Source organism: Anomalospiza imberbis, chromosome 6 (assembly GCF_031753505.1).
Source record: "Anomalospiza imberbis isolate Cuckoo-Finch-1a 21T00152 chromosome 6, ASM3175350v1, whole genome shotgun sequence".
Taxonomy (NCBI): domain Eukaryota; kingdom Metazoa; phylum Chordata; class Aves; order Passeriformes; family Viduidae; genus Anomalospiza; species Anomalospiza imberbis.
Genome location: NC_089686.1, coordinates 52,096,492 through 52,116,469, shown reverse-complemented (window position 1 = coordinate 52,116,469; position 19,978 = coordinate 52,096,492). Strand labels below are relative to the sequence as shown.

Below are 19,978 nucleotides of genomic sequence, written 5' to 3'. Positions count from 1 at the left end.
GTGAGCATTAAGCACATATGAACCAGAAAGAAAGAAAAAAACAAGCCATCACACATGAGAAATAACGTGTGGCTTCCATTTCAGGGAATATTAATAACTGAAATTGTTAACAAGTGACTGACAAAAGTTGTTCTGCTTCCTGCTGGTTTAACTGCTTCTAGGCAAAATTATGATTACTGCTAATAAGCCTAGAAATCTAATAAGCCTTAATAACAATACAAAACAGCAAGTCACAAAACAACTACACTTTGCAGTCAGAATGGTTCTCCTGCAGCCAAAAATAAAGTGTGAATGTAGCTTGAAAAAGCCAAGTGAAATTCGCACTTGATATTCATGGGGGAAGGGACTTTGCACACAAGGGCACCATTTAGTCGTATTTCAGGTCCTGTTAAATTGTTAAATGTTAAATAAGTGTTAAATCCTGGTTCATACTACCATATTAACGGGAAATCCAAAGATGATAGCTATAAGGACAGTGTAGCTGCTTCAGAAATATTTTTCCTCCATTAAAATTATTTTTCTTTCATTATGAAGGATCACGGTTTGGGTTGGATGGGACCTTAAAGACCAGCGAGTTCCAATACCTCTGCCATGGGCAGTGACAACTTCCACTAGGCCAGCTTTCTTAAAGCCCCATCCAACCTGGCCTTGAACACTTCCAGGGAAAACTTCCAGACCTGACAACACAATGGAGATTTTTCAGCCATAATTCCAAGCAAATGCTTATGACTTTAATGGATTTACATCCTCCCCCCCAAATTAGAGTGTTTTGTGGCACAGTTCATGGCAGCTACAACAGAGGGGAAGAGACTTTTAGGTCAGACCCCTACCACAGGTCAGATCAAATTTCCATACATGACAAAGCTGATCTTAGCTCTAAAGTGCTGCCTGCAAGATTCATAGCAAATAACCTATGCCTCTAATGTTTTCTCCTCTGGAAAACATTATAAAGCTCTGAAATGCTCCAGCAGATGCATATGCTTTCTAGAGACAGAGAATCTACAGATTAAGTTACAGAATGTGGCTTTGTCACTGAACAGGAGGGGCTGAACAGTGATCTCCATTTTTTCTTGGTAACTACAACTTAATCTGTATTCCCCTTCTAAGAGGATTGCAATAAAATACTTTGTAATGAAAGCACAATTAAGTCACATTATGTGCAAAAAGTCATCATTTGATAATGATCCACTAATTTCAGCAAGATAAGACACTAATCATTTATGGTAATCAGATTTGCCCTGGTAATGAAGTGACTGGATCCTGCTGCAGCAATTCAGAGGTGTTCATTAGCTCTGCACCCAGATGCCACCAGGTCACAGCGTGTCCCTGATGGAGACATTCCGAGGCTGGGAGGACACCACCTTATCTCCTGTTCCACTTTTGTACCAGAAAAGGCAGATTCTGGATTCATCAGTCATACTTATTGCACGAGTTTCCAGCCACACAAGTACTGGTGTCTGGCAATACAGAATATGACGATGCCCAAAGAAAGGCTCAATCATGTATTTTGTACAACATCATCTATGCCCAAAATAAATGACAGTCATAAAATACTGCGGTTTTTTTTTTTCTGACATTTAAAAAATTATCTATAATAAAAGCATATCCATAAAAAATCTAAGCCATACCCAATGGATACTTATTCCCATGCAACTCATCCGGGAAAGCAAAGGAAAATTAGGTGTGCTTTGGTTCTGTCCAGCACCACCAGGTGGCAATAGCAGCCCAGCTAACCCATCCCACAGCACAGCTGCGGCACCAACTGCTTTATTCCCCTTTTCCCTTTCACTCAGCCCTACCCCAAGCTTTTTATAACTCAAACTCAGCGTCAGACTAAGCATCTATAATAAAAAGTTTCCCTATACCTACTCTTGCTTCATGAGCTAGTCCAAAGACTGCGTCCGATCTAAACAGCTCCCAGGAACCCATGACTGACACTTCCAATCCGGCAAATCCTGTTGTTCTTTTGCTAAAGCATAGCTGCCTCATGCAGATATCCATCACAGTCACTTGATTTCTGCAAATTTACACTCCTCCAATGTATTTTGGCTCAAAGAGGGAACAGTATGCAAGACTCCACTCATTCCCTATCCAAACACTGCATATATGCCCCAAACCACATGATAACATGATATATGGAAAAGCAGGAGAAAGAAAAACAATTTTTGATAACCTGGAAATCATAGAAGTACACCAGGCCTGGATTTGAACAGAAAGTTAGATCCAAAAAGTGGTTTATATTTCTCAGATTTCAGCAAGTTCTTTATATAAATAAGTTAGGACTGTATGGTGTTGCTTTACCAGTCATCTTAAGCTCAAGCAAGAGGCAGACGTGGCTTCATGCCTGGAAATCAATTGCCATTGTAAACACAAGTTGCAGACGTCAATCACACTGAATGATGATGCTGTAAATCAAAGAGCAATCTGGCTTCATCCAGTATCCCACAACTACAATTTATTAACTTCTCAACAGTCTAGTAAACAGAACTATGTTGTTTTGTTTTGTTTTTTTTTTTTAATGGAGCTGTAGGAAAAACATAATCTTAGGTAAATTCATATATAATATTACATCTCTTATCTGACCTCACCAGTATCCTTTCTGGAACTACAATAAGGTAAGCAAAAATGAGTCACTGATCTACACCTCCTTTTCAGACTTCCAGTTTTAAGTGCTCAATTACCTCTGACCACCAGCTCCAGCTCCAGAGATAAGCATTCCCTCCCTAACAGCCATACTTCTGGTCTTCAAGGATTCATCCACTGACCTAATTAAAAAACTATTTCACATGACCCTAAAGGTGAACCTAGAATAATTTGCATTGTAACCACTGTTCTCTACTACGATTTTCTGTTAAAAGATCTTTTAAATCAAAAGTCTCATCCTTGGACTGGGAAAGGAAATGTGACAAAAGGTGGTAGAAAAAAATGAGGAAGGAGAATTACATTTTCTTGGCTTCCACCTATCACTGTAGACTTCCAAAACTGAACTGACTTCCTTCCATGCTTAGGATGGATTTATCTTCTCGTAATCAAAACCCACAGCATCTTCTTATCAGAGAAACACCTGCTCAAGTTACACACTAGGATTTTTTGTCCCAAATTGCTTTTATCTTTCATTTCAGTTCCAGTATTGTCTGTAATTCTATTCATAAAGTAAATTATGACTTGAACTGCAAAATTCATTCTAGCTCCTTCAGAATTTAAACCACTAAATCTGAATATGAAATTAGCCACTGCCTCCAGCTGCAATACATTTCTTATTTCTCATTTTCACCCACACTCATTGGAAACGTAGTTCAAATGACAACCTGAAAATTGATTTTACTCTTAACTAGTACATGGAGGAGGTTCCTCCTCCCCACCTTTTCATTCCTTACATCCCACAAGCACCCAAAACAATTTCACATAGAGTGGCAAGAGATGAGCCAAATACCCCTCCGAGGTACTCCAAGGCACCACACATCTGAGCAACAGGTGTCAAGCTCTGCAAAACAAAATCAGATACCAAAAGCCCAAAACACACTTTAATTTGATATAATTATTTTGGGCATTCAGCCTCAGCCTAACACTGCAGCTGTTCACAGCATCCACTGATACTTCTGTGCCATTCCTGAGCCAGAGGGGCAGCATTTCCCTTTCAGCCTCTTGAGTGGAAGCAATGCAATGTGGTGGAACCAGCCGGAGCCCCACAAAGAGGGGAACAGCAGCAAGCACTGCACCACTGCAGAGAGCATGGCAAGAGCTTCCTGAGCGAGAGTCCTGCTCATCAAACCTCACTTCCTTTTATGACAAGATAACCCACCTGGTTGATCAAGGGAAGCCAGCTGATGTAATCTTTGGGGATTTCAGTAAAGCTTTTAATAGTGCCTCTCAGAGTGACCTTCTGGACAAATGCATCATTTGATGGGTGAGCAACCGGCTCACAGGTTGGGTGCAAAGGGTGACAATGAATGGGGTGGCATCAGACTTTCACTAATGGGGCTCTGCAGGGCCCCATCTTAGGCCCTGTGCTCTTCAACATCTTCACTAATGACTTGGATGCAGGACTCAAAGGAATTCTAAGCAGTTTGCAATGATACAAAACTGGAAGGAGCCTGCAGGGAGGCCCTGCAGAGAGATCTGGACAGATGAGAGGCCTGGGAAATCACCAACCACATGGAGCTCAACAAGGCAAAGCACCAGATTCTGCACTTGAGATGGGGCAGCCCTGGATGTACAGAGACACTGGGGAATGATACACTAGAAAGCCATGTCACAGAAAGGGACCCGGGGATCCTGGTCAATGGCAAGCTGAATATGGGTCAGCAGTGTCCTGCAGCCAGGAGGGCCAGCCCTGTCCTGGGGTAAATCAGTCACAGCATCGCCAGCCGGGCAAGAGAGGGATTGTCCTGCTCTGCTCTGAGCTGGAGCAGCCTCACCTCGAGTGCTGGGGCAGTTTTGGGCACCACAATGTAAAAAAGACATGAAGCTGTTAGAGAGTGTCCAGAGGAGGCCATGAGGATCGTGAAAGGCCTTGAGGGGAAGCCATATGAGGAGCGGCTGAGGGCACTGGGTCTGTTCGGCCTGGAGAAAAGGAGACTGAGGGGAGACCTCATCACAATCTACAGCTTCCCTCTGATGGGAAGAGGAGGGGCAGGCACTGATCTCTTCTCTGTCACAGGTGACAGGACCTGAGGGAATGGCCAGAAGTTGTGTCAGGGGAGGTTTAAGTCAGATGTGAGAAAAGGCTCTTTATCCATAGGGTGGCTGGGCACTGGAACAGGCTCCCCAGAGAAGTGGTCAGAGCACCAAGCCTGGTACAGCTCAAGAAGCATTTGGAAAACATTCTCGGGTACCTCGTGTGATTCTTGGGGCGTCCTGTGCAGGGTGGGGAGTTGGACTTGATCCTTTGGGTCCCTTCCAACTCAGCATATTCTGTTATTCTGTGGAACAGGCTGACCAGGGAGGTCAAGTATTCAAAATCCACCTGGACAAAATTCAGGTGTAATCTGCTTAGGTGACTCTGCCTTGGCAGGGGAGTTGGACTAGATGATCTTCAGAGGTTTCTTCCAATCTTAACTATTCTGTGATTCTGTGATAAAAAGACCACATAAGTCAGGCTTTGTTCTGTGTTCAAATTTGCAGAGCTAAATGCAAAGCCAATCTGCAGTAGCTCTAGAACTCTGGAAAATAAGCTATTTTTAAACAGCAGTAGCAATGTGGACTGCATAAATTAGCATAATCTCAACTTTCACAGATAGTTCTCAGCTGTTTTACATACTACAAATCAACACTCTGAAGATTCCTCACTTCTACTAACATGGTCAATCATGCATTTCATGAGGCTTAAAATCTCCTTTTTTCACCTACAAAATCTCAACGGCCTTTTTTTACACTCTTCCTTTTCAGAGCAGTACTATGACAGGCTTAGGTTCCATTACAAATCTAACAAGGTTTCATGTTTAACTGGTGGTTCTGTGGCTGCCTAAGTGCAGGACATCCTCTTATTTTCTCAGCTGATGATTTTTCCCTGGTGGGCAGATGGCATAGAAGTGGAGTGCAGATGGAAACCCACAGCCCACAAACTCCTCATTATAATTTGAAATAGTGCTAGCAGCTCTTCGATTCTCATCTTCTCTTCAAATTATTTTCAGCAATAAAGGATGAACTGCTGTTTTCAGAAGACACAGCCAAAAGTAATGATATCTGTTTACAGCTGAGAACCTTCTAACAATGTGATTTCTATTTTCACAAGTTTTATCAAAATCCATAAATCATTACTGAAAAGGACTTCAAATTGAGCATCTCTTGCTTTGATTCAAGTATTACCTTAAGAAGAAAGATCAATAAGAAAATAAGAGATCACACATGCATGAAGGTTGCTCTACCTGAGCTGCTTGGAATTATAATGGATTTATCTCTGCAGAACACCTGTGAGGTAAGGGAGCTGCTGGTGAGAAACTGCAGCAGGCAGTAAGGAGGTGACAATGATGCTGATAGCCTGTGGCTCACAGACTCACCCTGCATCCTCCCTGCCCTTTAAGACTGAAACCCCTCCTGGCAGAAAGGCAGGCTCAAAATGAGGGTGCAATAGAAACTAGTTTTATCATTTCTTCAAGCTTTTTCACAGCATGTCCAGTCTGCTGGAACTGGCTTTCCTAACCTTCCAACCAGTTGGAAAAGTCCTAAAAACAGCAAAATAAAAATATCTGTGGTGGAAAATAGCAAGGAAAGAAAAATAGTAAGGATTAGGGGTCAAGCTTGGATCCCTGAAAAGTTTGTATTAACCAATGGAAAAGCATTAAAATAACTAAATTTATCCCTTAACTATAAAAAGAAAACAAACAATACTTGAGACACTCAAGTGACATGGCTGGTGAGGATTTACAAACTCACGGATAGCTCTCTCACACAGCATAAATGAAAAGCTGGCTAATTTGTTCCTGATCCAGAAACCTGGAGTCAGACTTGATAAACACAAATAGCTTCTTTTGTTCCAAGTTTTTACCTGGTGCCTGACAACCAGTTATTAAACCACACTGCTCTACCTCTACCTCTAAACTGTCTCACAAAATGCATTCTGTCTATTTAAAAGATAGATACATGTTGCTTAACTGTATTTTTGGCCTGCAAGAGTAAAGGCTTTTTCTCAGATGGCTGAATTTATTTGCATATTACACATCAAAAACATTCATATGTATACTTGTAGAGTATACATACTCTACAAGATAAACAATTTGCCTATATAATGCAGGGCTATAGTCTTCCTCAGCATGCAGGTGTGAGAAACAACTGCTCACTTTGAAAATTTAAAAGGTTTATTAAACCTTGACAAAAATACAACAAAAGGAAAAATTTCTAGTGCTGGGAACTGCCCTCATGGGTACCACATGGCAGGTTCATCTTCAAGATGGATGCTCAGTCTTTTATACCCCTGGGGGTTGCATCAGCCAACCCTAGCCCCTCCTAAAGTCTGTCAGTCAGCTCTTCTTTGCCGTTTATCAGTGGAGATTGCTTTCTTGTAACTTGATTGGAGGCCAGGTGTTGTCATGTCCACGCCCCACTAGCAACAACCTTTTTCTTTCTCAACTGCCTGATGTAAGAGGCACATATGCATGCCTTCTTTCTACCTATCTTAGACAACTCAGGCTGTCTGATGGCAACAATACAGAGGAAGGGAAAAGGGAACTATGGAGAGAACAGAGGACATCTAAACTATAATAACATAACTATACATCACTAAAGCTTTTCTTAATATTCACACAATAGTCATCCCTTAATTGTGAGAGCCAATCATCTCATTATCCATCTATAACACAGGCATGCATAGGTACAACAGAAGATGAAAGAATGAAATATTTCATCACCAAAGACAATTTATCTTTCCTGCATTCATGGAAGAAGACTATGGGAGGTCATCTTCCTAGAGGTTTCCTTTTCACAACAAAAAATACAATAATCAGTTTTCATTAGGGAAGACTTGTCCTTTCTCCTGCACCTCATGACATTCCTGTCCCATCCACCAAACACAGCACTGATACCAACCAAGTAACTACATAGTACTGTCTACCACAAAGGTTTATACAGGGTAATAGAAACGCTTAAATTTGAAATGCAGCCCTTAAGGACTTAGCTGTGTCAAAAGAACCTGACACACATTTTATCTCCAGCTTAATGGCTTGCACTTGAAACTGATCAGGGTCTTCAAAAGTGACTATTTGAAATTGTTGTTTCAAGAGAAAACTCAGCTTGAGATTGACAGAATAAAGAATTTCCAGAGGAAGAGAATGCTCCATTTTAAGTGCCTTGAGGAAGCCCTGATTCTGTGAAATCCATCAATATCCCACAGCTCATCCAAAGGCATGTTCAGAGTCTTTGGCTTAAGAGGCTGATTCCCCAGGGAAAGGCAAAGAGAATTTTGGCAGAGGATGAGATACTGTGCCAGCATTTCTGATGCAGTAAAAGTGACTCTACCACACATCTGTCTCTCTGTGAGAGGCTGAATCTGCCTGTGACAAGGTCAATTTTGAGAAAGGTTGGTATTAAAAGATTATGCTCCCTCCATCCTCTCACTGAGGTTATGCTAATTATTTCAGGCGAGCAAAGGAATTCTTTGATACTCCAAGTCCTTCTTCCCTCACAAGGCGACTCTGGCTGCCGGCACAGCACCCAGAGGAACAGCATAGCTGTTCTAATAGTATCCTAATTCCATAATCGTGGAATTAGCCATTTTCAACCTTGAAATTTAACCCTAAGAAATGGAGTATGCAGTAATCCACAGAATCCAGGCCTCTACACCTGTCCCTCTTCCAACTAATCTCACCACCCTTCAAGATGACACATCTTAATTTAGAGTCCTGCCTGCTAAGGTCAGTGTGTAAGTGGATGCTCAGGAGTTGCAACAAGTATTTGTCACACGGTGGGACCAATTGTTTTGTAAACTCTGAGAGACACAGAAATATCAGCAACAAGCAGAGCCCTTTGCCAGCCATGCACAAATGATCTTCACAAAGGTTCTAGGAGGCAGTGAGAAGGGATAGATAAAGAATTAAATAATTGCATGTAGCATAGCCCTGGATAATGCGGTCTGCTGGTATTTTCTCCTGAAGGAGTTAAGTATATACCAGCTGCTTTACATTAAACCGAGCTGGCATTTTAAATCATGCAAATTAGCTGAGCTCCCATCCATTTCAGCCCAGCATTTAGCAGCATTGCTGTAAATGATGCAAAGTGCTGGCCAAAGCAAGCCCTGCCATTTCAGCTGCTGTCAGGAAGGAGAGGAGGAGGCAGGGCAAGCAGTGGCTCTGAGTGATGCTGCAGCTATTCACAAGATGGTTTGCAAGAACCTCCTTCCACCACAGGTATTGTCTGCATGACCTAAATGTGCCCATGTGCACAGAAATCCTAGGGCTTTTATTTGTTGAAAATTCATTTATATACTCTACTAAGAACTGCTGAAAGATTATTTAAAATTCAACTATTTGCCAGTGGAACACTGAAATTTTATTTCTCTTTGCCTAATGCTGCACAATCAACACTGAGTGGATCTGACAGGTCATTGGCTCAGAAATGCTGACACAGCAGCCAAGGGTGGCATCAGTTCCCTCCATCATGTCCAACACCAGTGGACATTTCTCAGACTGCGAAGGGAAGAGATGAAAATCCATGTTTATCCAACACAAAACCCTCTTCTGCTGAATCCGAGAGCACTCAGGAGGCAATAAAGAGGGCTAAATCTTCCTTAGTTCACACTGTTGTGGCCAAGAGATTAAGTTTCAGCACAAAGCTGAAACGGCGAAAGATTTGCTAGTAAGAAGTCTAGGAGCTCCACAGACTTTTTTAAACTATTATGTCAGGTTCCTTGTTTACCTGTTCAACAAGGAGAAGGTAGAATTCATTTTTGTGTTAAAAATAAAGCATCTTATTTTTAACTGCACCACCCATCAGTCCACATGGTCCAAACCCTACTAGGGGAAGACCAAAAGGCATCTTACAGGCAGGAAAGGAAAATCCCATTGCTGCAGTGTGGGAAGTTGCTATCTGACTGCTTGGAAACAGGATCCTAGGCAACCACTGCTCTTCCTCTTGAAAAGCAGAAAGATGTTTGATTCAGTGAAATAAAGCAAATTCAGTACAATTCCCCTAGAGATGCTCCATAGGGATGAACAGGATGCTGCTGCCTCCCCTTTCCAGCTCCACATTAGAGGACCTGGCCCCTTTTTGCCAGCTTTCTTTGGCAGTGCCCATCCGCCACATTACCGTGGAGGACCAGACCCCTGTGTGCTCCAGAGCCCATCCCAGAGGAGTAAGATGCAGTGATGCCAAAAATACTCCTTCCCAAAATATTCCATCCCAGTTAAGCCTCAGACAAGTCTGGAATATATGTGGCTGTTCTGAGAAGCAGACTGACCTCTGGTTATTGAGCAAAAAAAGCTCAATTTCTAAGCTATTGCATCAAATGGTCAATGCACATTTGATCTTGATATAACATGTGACATTTTTCGATTAGTTTTGAAGACTTAAATATCCATACATCTGTGGCAAATGGAAAATAATTTAAAACTGAATCAAATTTGTCTTACCGGACAGATCCATTAATTATTGTCACCACCAGCTGCAATCAAAGTTGCACATTGATCACTGTGGATCAAAATGCCAGTACAGAAATTACCTGTAGTTTCCAGTAGTGGACACGACTTAAGTGGAGATAGCTAAAAAAAAACGGAATCTGCTTCTAAATATTTGTTTCAAGATATGCAAGTATAACAAAGTCTTAGCACCCATATTCACCATAAAATATCACACAAGCTAGATCAGCAATATGAAATCCCACCAGGGTATTCATTTTGTTCTACCAATAGGTAAGTATATAGAACTAATAGATGGCAGAAAAAAACAATATAATAATTTTTGGTCAGCATTTCCAGAAGATAAGCAATCCTATCAGGGAAGATCCCCTCATTGTGTGAAACAAAAAGGTATTACTACAACAGTCTTCACAACTGAGAACGTCCCTTCATGAGACAAGAAACCATAAAATTACAATTCCAGCCTGTCACACACCTTTCCCACTTCTCCCAAGAGCAAAGCATGGGTGTCCTCAGACAGCTGTTCCAGGAGATGTTTTTCCGAAACAACTCTGAGAAATCTAGTTCCTTTGGCTAAAAGGCCTTGTCAGTCCCTACAATGTTATTTGGGAGATGAGGGAGAACATGCAAATGATCAGGGAAGTTGGGTCAATCCTTTTGTCTGGAGAAAGTGTAACCAAGCCAACAAGACCCCAGCACTGAGAAGAGCTACTGCTGCAGCCAGAGAGCAAGTCAGCCTGTCAAGGGCTGGTTTAGGGTTTCTATTTATTTATAAATACTTCATCAGAAAGCCTGGATATGCATGACTAGCTCGCTTTCTTCAGCAGGTGAGATAAACATCTCCAGGTTTCTCCAAGAAGGCTTCACAGTCTTCACAGTAAAGCCAAGGCACTTTTGGATTATACCATGGCTGTAATTACACAAAGGACAAGACAGAAGAAATGGACCAAGATTAGTGACAGGACAGGTAAAATAAAGACACTTAGGGAGACTCCTTCCCACTGTGAAAGAGAGGATACAGCAACTTGTAGCCACAGCTGTAAATACAAAAAAAATCCAATCAAGGAAAAGGACTTAAGGAAACATCCAAGGCAAGGGATGAACACAAGCTAAAAAATGCAAGTAAACAAGACATTGTCAAAATATGATGATATGACAGTCCAAAACTCAACATGCACAGGGGAAAAAGTTCTGGTAAAAGTGCATTTTCAAATACAGAAGTTGGACACTTTTCCCTTTCAGGCATTGTTTTCCCACACATTGCTTCAAATTCTGAAATAACCCAAAATTAAAATGAAAAATAATCCAAGGATAATACACCTAAAATACTTTCAACAGGCAAAAAAAAAAAAAAAAGGTAGAATCAGAATAAAACTTCAGATCTCAGCCTGTTTTAAAATAAGAAGTGACCTATTTTCTCATTTATTTTAATAGGTGGCTTATTTGTTTTAAGTTTTAGCAGTTATTTCCATGCCTTTGGAAAACTGAAGAAACTGAGACTGTTTCCACAAACTATTTCAGAAAAAACAATGTACAGATAAAATTAGAGGCGTACGACTAAGTGCCAAGTGTTTGAATTCCAGTTCTTGGTGAATGGAAAACCAGCAGCTTCCTGTTACAAAATGTACCAACAGTTCATGTCTAATAATACACATAATATCTAACCATTTATATACTTCAAATATATATGTTTCTAAAAATAATATTAAAGCAGGATATTTTTAGCCAGGTGAATTTCTCAGGAGAATGAGATTCTACAGTTTGCTGCAAGGAAAAAAATAGATTAATGGGTTAAAATTTTAATAGCATCTCTTGATTTATACCAAAATAAAAAGTAGAAGATTTAGCTCCAAAGCTTCAAGAAGCAAAAAAATAAATGGGAAAAAAGGTCAAGAGCAGAACACACATCCTTTCATTAAAGGCCCAACTATTGCTTAATTCACAAATGTATCTTCTTAAACAGCACTTACAATATTTATCCTATTGCAAACTTGGAAAGTTCAAGCAAAATAATTATTGATTTAAGCACCTCCCTAATTTCTTCCACTTTGGTAAGAACAGGGAACTTGTAGGCTAGAAGCATTAAAATACTCTACAAATTGTTCAGAGATTTAAATCTAGTGGTGAGACCATCTGGAAAGTGAAATTAAAGAGCAGACAATGTTTCTCAAAGGACTCTTAAAATCAAATTAAAACCAGTCAATACCAATCCTTAATTTCCAAAACCCAGAACTTAATCCACACTATCTCAGTAAATAAAGGCATTCTTTTCTGATACCCTGTGGACAGGCAAAAAGAGCACAAGTGGTGTTGATTTTTTAGGGTTTTTTTGTGGGTTTTTTTGGTTGTTTTTTTTTTTTTTTTAACTTCCTAGATACTTGAAACTTGGGAAAGGTTCATTATTTGCTTATTAGACTTCTTTATAATCAGATTTTTTTTTCTTTTTGAGAACTAAAGCTCAGGTTCAATGCCAGCACATTTCAAAAGCAGTATCTGTTGCTCTCCTCTACTAATATGCTTGTACCTCTTTCTCCTTGGTGTCACTGCACATCAAGTCTCACAGCAGAAGGTGATAAAAATCACTTGCTAAAGCAGGGATAAAAAAGTGAGAGTGTTCACTTAAGAAATTCAACTTAATGGAGTAAAGCAACAGTTTCAAGGACAGAAGGAGAACACATGGACATCATATGCATAAGCATTTTGAGCTGTCAACAAGTAGCAGCAAAGGAGAAAGATAATCTAGTATCAAGGGACTAGCTAGTAATTTTCTATAGAGCTGCAGACTTTCTGACCTTGGCTACATTTGTTTGTGCCTCAGCCATCCACTTAACAAATGTTGTACAAAAAATAAGAACAATATCCCTACCTCTAAGGTACTTTAGGTTAAGCATATTCAAATTTTCAAGCCAGACAGATAAATAGATAGACTGTCACAAGTAAGAAGGGAAAAAAACATTTTCCAATATGATAAAAAACCAAATGGAACTTTGAACAAAGTTACTTTATGCAAACTAACCCTTTATATATTCTAAATGAAAACCCAATTATTAAAGAACCTCCTGAATTTATAGTGCAACGTTATGCCTGTTGTTCAAATGCAAGACTTTAGAAAAGGTAGCTCTTTATGTGAAAAGACAAATCACTGAAAAATCCATGTTAATAATCACAATAAAACAACTTTGGAATTGTTTTCTTGTTTTCTATGTGAGAACATTCAATCTAGAGCAACCTCCCCCAGCCCCCCAACAATTAAATATTTTTCAGTATGTATCTAGAAATACATCAAACCCACGGCAATCATAAATAGAAGAAGAATTTGGCTGCTCAGTAGCCTCAAATTGCTTACAGTGTGTAAAAAATCCATCATAAAGATCCAGCACAGGCCTTTTTGTAAGCATGTACTTAGGTATATAACTATAATCATATTAACAAGCCAATTAGCACCAATTTCAAATTTATTTTGTGCTTATGTATTTTGACAGCCTGAATCTATAGTTTTTCTTAGCTTCTCCCAACTTCAGTAAAATCTATCCTTTGTTGATATCCTAAACGTGACTCCATTTGGTTTCTTCCAACTGCAAAAAGCAATCTTTTATGTGAAAGTTATCAGTATTATTGACCACATTTCTCACAATTTCATTTATAATTAGCTCAGTAGTTGTAGTGAGACCAAATTTCACACCACTGAGGCAGCTCATGCAATGGCACCGAACCCAGTTGATGTTCATCTGACTTTAAATTGGGTCCAGATAAAGATTTGCTTGATCCCTATCCCTTCAGCAGGCTGGTTCAGTATGAGAACTGTGAAACCCAGTATCACACACAAAAATGGCTAATGCACGTGAGCTGGGAAGGCATAATTTCTCTGCAATATGCTCCATTAATCTTTCTCTCTATGAAGCTTCACATTGGCAAGACAGTGATATGGAGATTTAAACAGCTCCTGGTAAAGTTAATTAAAATATAGAAAAATAATTACTAACATGTGAACTATATGGCTTCATTGGTATTGCTAATGGCATGGGCACAAGGGGAGTGAGGAAGAGAAGAGAAACCCAGAGCCCACAGATCATGGGTCACGTGTGGCTCATCAAACATCTGATGTGAGCCTAAATTTGAAGTGTGGAAAAATACTGGAGGAACCTGTTAAGTTAATCAGTTTGAGAGCAGTGCACAGCTGACTGAACTCTCTGGAACATGCCAGCAATGTGCCACCAACCTGGGAAGAGCTGTCCACTCCATTTGTATCAGGGAATTGTAATGGAGCTTCCATACCCTTGTCATTACTTGGACTACAGAATGGGCAATGAGGAAAAAAACAGAGATGTTTTTAACCTCAACAGGTGTGGCAAATGCTTTTGGAGCACACCCCAGGTGTAAATGATCTTGACAAATTTAGGAAAGAATCACTAGGTAAAAAATCTAGTGTAAGACTAGAAAATAGGGACATCTAGAACACCCCAGAACTAGACTACCCCAGATCCAGGCTGCCCATCTCAACAAGACCTTCACAAATTGGGAAAGCAATATGAAGAAAAATCTAGCTGAGCGAGGTAGCTTGATTTCAGACAATATCTAACCAATTTTAAACTTAATTATTTTTTTAAAAAAGGGACTAGGGAAACTGAAAAGGGTTCTGTAGACAGCACAAGGAGTTGCAAGAGTTGTAGAAATTCTAGGCTTTGCCTAGTGTAGGGAAAGAGAAAAGTGAGGGAGAACATCACACCTGTGAGCACCTGCTTGCCATGTCCACCAGGAGAGGGCAGCTGTCTGGCTTTCAGCAAATGAATATTGCAAAGAAATATCAATTCCTAACCCTTCCCCTCCTAGTCAAACTAAGCACAATTACAGGTAATTGCTGAACACACATACTTTAAACCCAGGTTAAACAGATGTCTCTTAATTTGCAAGTGTTTTAGTGGAAGGGTGGGACCAACCATTTAGCAAGGTCCTGGTGCATTTAGTGCTGCTTCAATTACTGAAGGTATAAACAGACATTAAATTTAAGCTTCTCTGGAGAAAGAAAATCAAGAAGTTGGAGAATACAACATAGCAGCAAGAAACACAGTAATTAAATCTGTGATCTCCTTCAGTGACATTCACAATGACATGGCAGCAGAGTGCCTGAAATGGCATCTTCCTTCTTGCATCTGCATGAACAATTACACTACAACCACGGATTTCTAACTGGCAATGATTTCTTTCTTAAATAATTAATGCAAATTTAGTAGTCAAATGCATCCAACTTTCTCAGAATCACTGAGAAATACCATTTTGTAGATGAGAGATGAGAATCTTGCTATCTACTCGACACAAGTTTCTCTGGTAACAAAGTTAAATATTTCCAAAACAATTCTCTCTAAATGGGTAGTACAATTTATTGGTGGTGTTTTCAAGTTTGACAAAATAAGCAGCAGTGCAACAGTGAGATACTGCTGTGCACAACACAGGGGATTTAATATGGAAAAATAGAGTATGTATATCAGTAACAGTAAAATAGGAATGATACTGCCATAATTCATCCACCTAAGATTTCTGACTAGCATTTACAATGGGCTTGATGCTAAACTCTCAGACCTTTCTTTGGAAAGTGACTCTGAAATACTCAGAAGTATGCTTTTTATAAATTGCACAGCTTTTTAAAAACACACTGCCCTTATAAGGCCTTAAGGCACAAAACTTCCAGTTATATAAAATCCAGCTAACACACGTAAAACCATATCAAGAGGAACAAAATTAGCAAAACTTTTATAAGTTTTCACTGATACCACATTTGTGAGTGGGACATCTTGAATTTCAGCAGGTTTTTTTTTTTAATTGGTGCTTTGATGAATACCACCTGCAATACTCATGTTCTCTGAACAATCAGGTTCTAGAAAGGTACCACCTGGTACCAAAAAGCTCATGAAGCTTTGTAGTGGTGTGTAAGTGGCTTGAAAGATGCTAACCCAGCATGAGAACATGGCCTGATATCCTCACATGGTGGCTTCTGGAGTATGCTCTAGACAAAGCCTCTTCTCCAGAATAATCAGTCCTATAAGCCACTACATTTTGTATTATGTAGTGCAAAAAGGACCCATTTCAATGGGATTAAGAACAACTCCCTGAAATACTCCCAGAACCAAGAAAATTGGTCCAAGTGACACAATCTCTCTCTCATTCTCCCTCCACCCACAAAGGAGGATGTCCTTTCTTGTGGGCTGAAAATTCTGCCCACAAGAAGATCTATGGAGCCAAAACACTGGGCAATGGTCCAGCCTGTGGATCTAAACTATAAATTCTACTGTAAGAATACCACTTCCATCCCCCACAGGTGATGCCAGGTGCCTGCCCAGTAAAATGGTGAGGGTCACATTGGTGCTTCAGATAAATCACTCAGAGAAGCAAAGTGATCATCCTCAGATTCTCAAGCTATTCAGAGCTGCAGTGTTCAAGTCTAAACCTTACCAGAGTTATTATCAGAAAGCACTTTTGTACCTGAATGCAGCTGAAGGTCTTCCAAGATAAAAGTGCTTCAGCTGCTGACCTATCAGCTGGCAGCTGTCTATCCATCATGTTCCTCCTCCCTTGGCAGGGAGGAACAGTAGGAAAAGGAACAAACGGTGCCTTTGACACAACACATCTGGAAAAATCTCCCTCTAGTTATAAACTGCCATTCCAAATGACCACCTTGAATAGCAAGACCCTGCATGCTTTTGTGGGCAGAAGGATCAAAGCTGGATCAACAAAACAGCTGAATAACAAAAAAATGACTGTGTTTATTCAAGATAATAGATAGTGAAAAAAGCCTCACTGGTTCACATCCTAAAAGGTGCTGGTCATCTGCTCAGACTGCCAGACATAGAAGGTTACTGAGAATGCAAAGCTTAAGATTTCTCCTGCTGCTGAAGAAATTAAAAATGTAAAATTATCTGACATTTCCTTAGCCAAAATCTTTCCCTGTTCAAATATAACAAGTTAGCATCAAGACACTTTCATCATCAGGGTACAAAAAAATGGGGTTTGTTCCACATCCTTGTAAGGGTTAAAACCACCATAGTGTTGCCCTTAGCGCTGCAAACAGCTCCCACTGGCAGATCTCTGTAAGCATAATCTGTTACAAGATGAGAAAGTATTTCTGAATAACAACAGCTTTTTCAGCAATGTAGATTTCCATGCAGAAACCATGGCATCTGTGAGAGAAAGGGCAGCAGATAATGAGATTTTGCTGATGTTTTATAATCACAAGGACAGACTCAGGCACAAGTGAGAGAGCGCACTTGATTATCTTGTAAGGGCAGACAGGTTGGTCTATCTGCTGCCACTACCCTGGATCCATGTTTGGCTGTCTCATTTTCCTGCTCTCAGTCCCTCAGGAACTGCTCCAGTCCTATCTGTCTGGCCTGTGCAGCCCAGTACGTCACCCTGTCTACCAGCAAGGAAAGTGCAGCATATCCTGAAATCAGGGCACGCAGTCAAACATGCCCAATCAGTAGGCACACTTCTCTGAAGGGAACAGGGTTACCAGGCCACAGATTTCAGAATCTAGGTGGTAGGGATTATCCATTATTTGTCCAAGAAGGAAAAAACCAGATGAGTCTGCCATCATTTCCCTCTCTCAGCATAATGGTATCACCTTCCACTGGGCTCAGATATTGGCAGAAGCAGCAATATCGTATACTGCTGTTGTCAAAATACATCCCAGGGCTGTACAGCCATTTCTGGAGCACAGCAACCAATTGTGGTTGCTGCAGCAGCCCATCTACTCTGCTCTCTCTGTAGCACAGTTATACACATGCTGTGCCCATGCTGCTGCGGAGCTCACCGGGGCACGGCAGTGCAGGGCAGCCCCAGCCACACTGACAACCTCACCCTGCCCACAGAAATTAAACCAGCTGAGCAGTGGGCATCTCTCCTCCCTATGCAGCAAGCAGCACATATAAAAATACATTAGAAGGCTGACACAGATTAAAGGGAAACCTAAAATGTGTGTATTGATGATGTGCTGTATCTATGATGTCAGGCACATATAGCATTATACAGGCAATTCCACTAAAGTGTTCATTTCTGACATAATCCGTTTAATTTAGCTGCACTGAATGACATACATATTGTTATCTAGCATCAAGCACTGCCTCCCATTCACTCTCCACACAGCTACAAACACAGAACGTTCACACAACTAGTGCACTGGTACAGTACATGACCGAACAAAAAACACATTCATGACAACCAGCAATCCTCCCCCAGCCCAGGCACACGAGCCAGCCCTTACACTTAGCACCTACAGAAAGCACACAAAGAACACACCCCACAAACAACATCTCCACCATCTCCCTCCCGTAAATCCCCCCCAGTTCAAGCAGAGGCATGGAGAAGGCAGCACAGGCAAGCAGCACACGCAGCCCCATCCCTCAGCACCCCATCACCAGCTCCATCATGCTGACAGAATTACACATGCCATTGTGTGGAATATAAAACATCCCACCACTGCAGACAGATGTTGGTACACACACACGTCCCTTCCTTGCAATTCCATGCTATTTACCCTAGCAAACCTGCTGCACACTCTCAACACAGAAATAAATTCTCACATACACCTCCCCAGCATTTGGTGCCTGCTAACCTGTGTGTCAAATCCATTTTCTACCGAGCTACTCTTCCTTGCTGGGAGGCTGTCTCCTGCGTTTTCTTGTCCATTGGCAGATTTGAGAGGAATCTGGCTGGAATACAATGGCTTCATCACCTCCACCTTGTTCCCAAACTTCAGGTAACAGGGCTGTGGGATGGTCCTGGCCGTTGGGATATGCAGGATTGGAGCAGCACTGTGTACGGGTTTAGGTAGTCCCGATTTCATTTTGGAGGCTACCAGGATGGCTGGCATTTTCTCTTTTTGCTTTCCTAACACGTTTCTGTCAGCAGCAGCAACAGCACAGACAGCAGGCAGGGAGAGAGAAAATGACACGCTGGGGAAGCTGTTCTGCTCTAAAGCAGACTGGTTACTGCAGATATCTCCAAAATCAGCTTAGAATTTAAAATCAACAATAAAACAAATTTTTAAAAAATTTAAAAAAGAGAAAGGAAAAAAAAAAAAAAAGAAAAAACACACCACTTTCAGTCTAGAATATCTCCCAGTTTTATGCCAGCCTTCCACCTGTTTCCTCTAATTTTATTTTCAGTTCTTTACCACCGTCCTCTATCCTATTTCTGCTGTGTAACTTGCTCCTTCCTTTCTCTATCTGACTCCTGAAATTTTCTTGCCTGGAAATGAGAGCCTTTCACTCCATTATCTTGTCACTGCATCTCCAAAGTGAGGCAGCCTTTGGAAAAAAAAAAAAAAAAAAAAAAAAAAAAAAAAAAAAAAAAAAAGAAAAAAGGAACCTGCTGCTGCATATGCTTCCCCTTCCGTATGCACTAGAGAGTGAGCGATAGGATTTCCAGCTTAAGATGTCCTTCTTCAGTCTTAGCCAAGAAGCAGATGTAGCTCAGTGTGTTAATGACTGATGCCCTTGGATACAAGCCTTAGAGAATCAAGCTTCTTAAGCCTAAATAGCTGTGAACAGGACAGATGCCGGAGCAGGAGAAACGTCCACTGACAACGATTTTTAAATCAAAATATGTCAGTGGCCACAAAATTTCCCGGCTACCCCAGTGCTGAGTATAAAATCCTGGACGGGGCGAGGAGTGGGAAAAAAAAAAAAAAAAAAAGATTAAAAATGAGAGCGATTCAGCAGCGAGAGGGAAGGGAAAGCAGCCGGCAGCTCATGTTCCCTCCCGCAGTCGAGCGGGCTCCCGCCCGGCGCTGCTCGACGCATCCCGGGGGGGCCGGGACCAGCCGGGAGGGAGGTGGCGGCTGCCCGGCACCGAGCGGGCAGGGAGGGTCCCGGATTGGTCCTGCCCGCTCCGAGCAGGAACATAAAGAAATTTAAAAA

General features: G+C 41.1%; 1 protein-coding gene across 5 annotated transcripts in view; it reads right to left on the bottom strand.

Annotated features, from left to right (window-relative positions):
• The window catches only part of NAV2 (neuron navigator 2), a 405,891-nt gene that overhangs the window by 205,108 nt on the left and 180,805 nt on the right, over positions 1 to 19,978 (bottom strand). For 2 of the 5 annotated variants that reach the window (XM_068194171.1, XM_068194169.1), the window contains exon 1: positions 18,673 to 19,906. The exons of 2 other annotated variants lie outside the window; for them this stretch is intronic. In XM_068194171.1, the coding sequence (XP_068050272.1) occupies positions 18,673 to 18,930 (258 nt within the window). In that variant the 5' untranslated portion in view covers positions 18,931 to 19,906. Of the gene's footprint in view, positions 1 to 18,672; positions 19,907 to 19,978 lie in introns of those variants that run through there. One more of the 5 variants, XM_068194173.1, reaches the window with a different exon arrangement.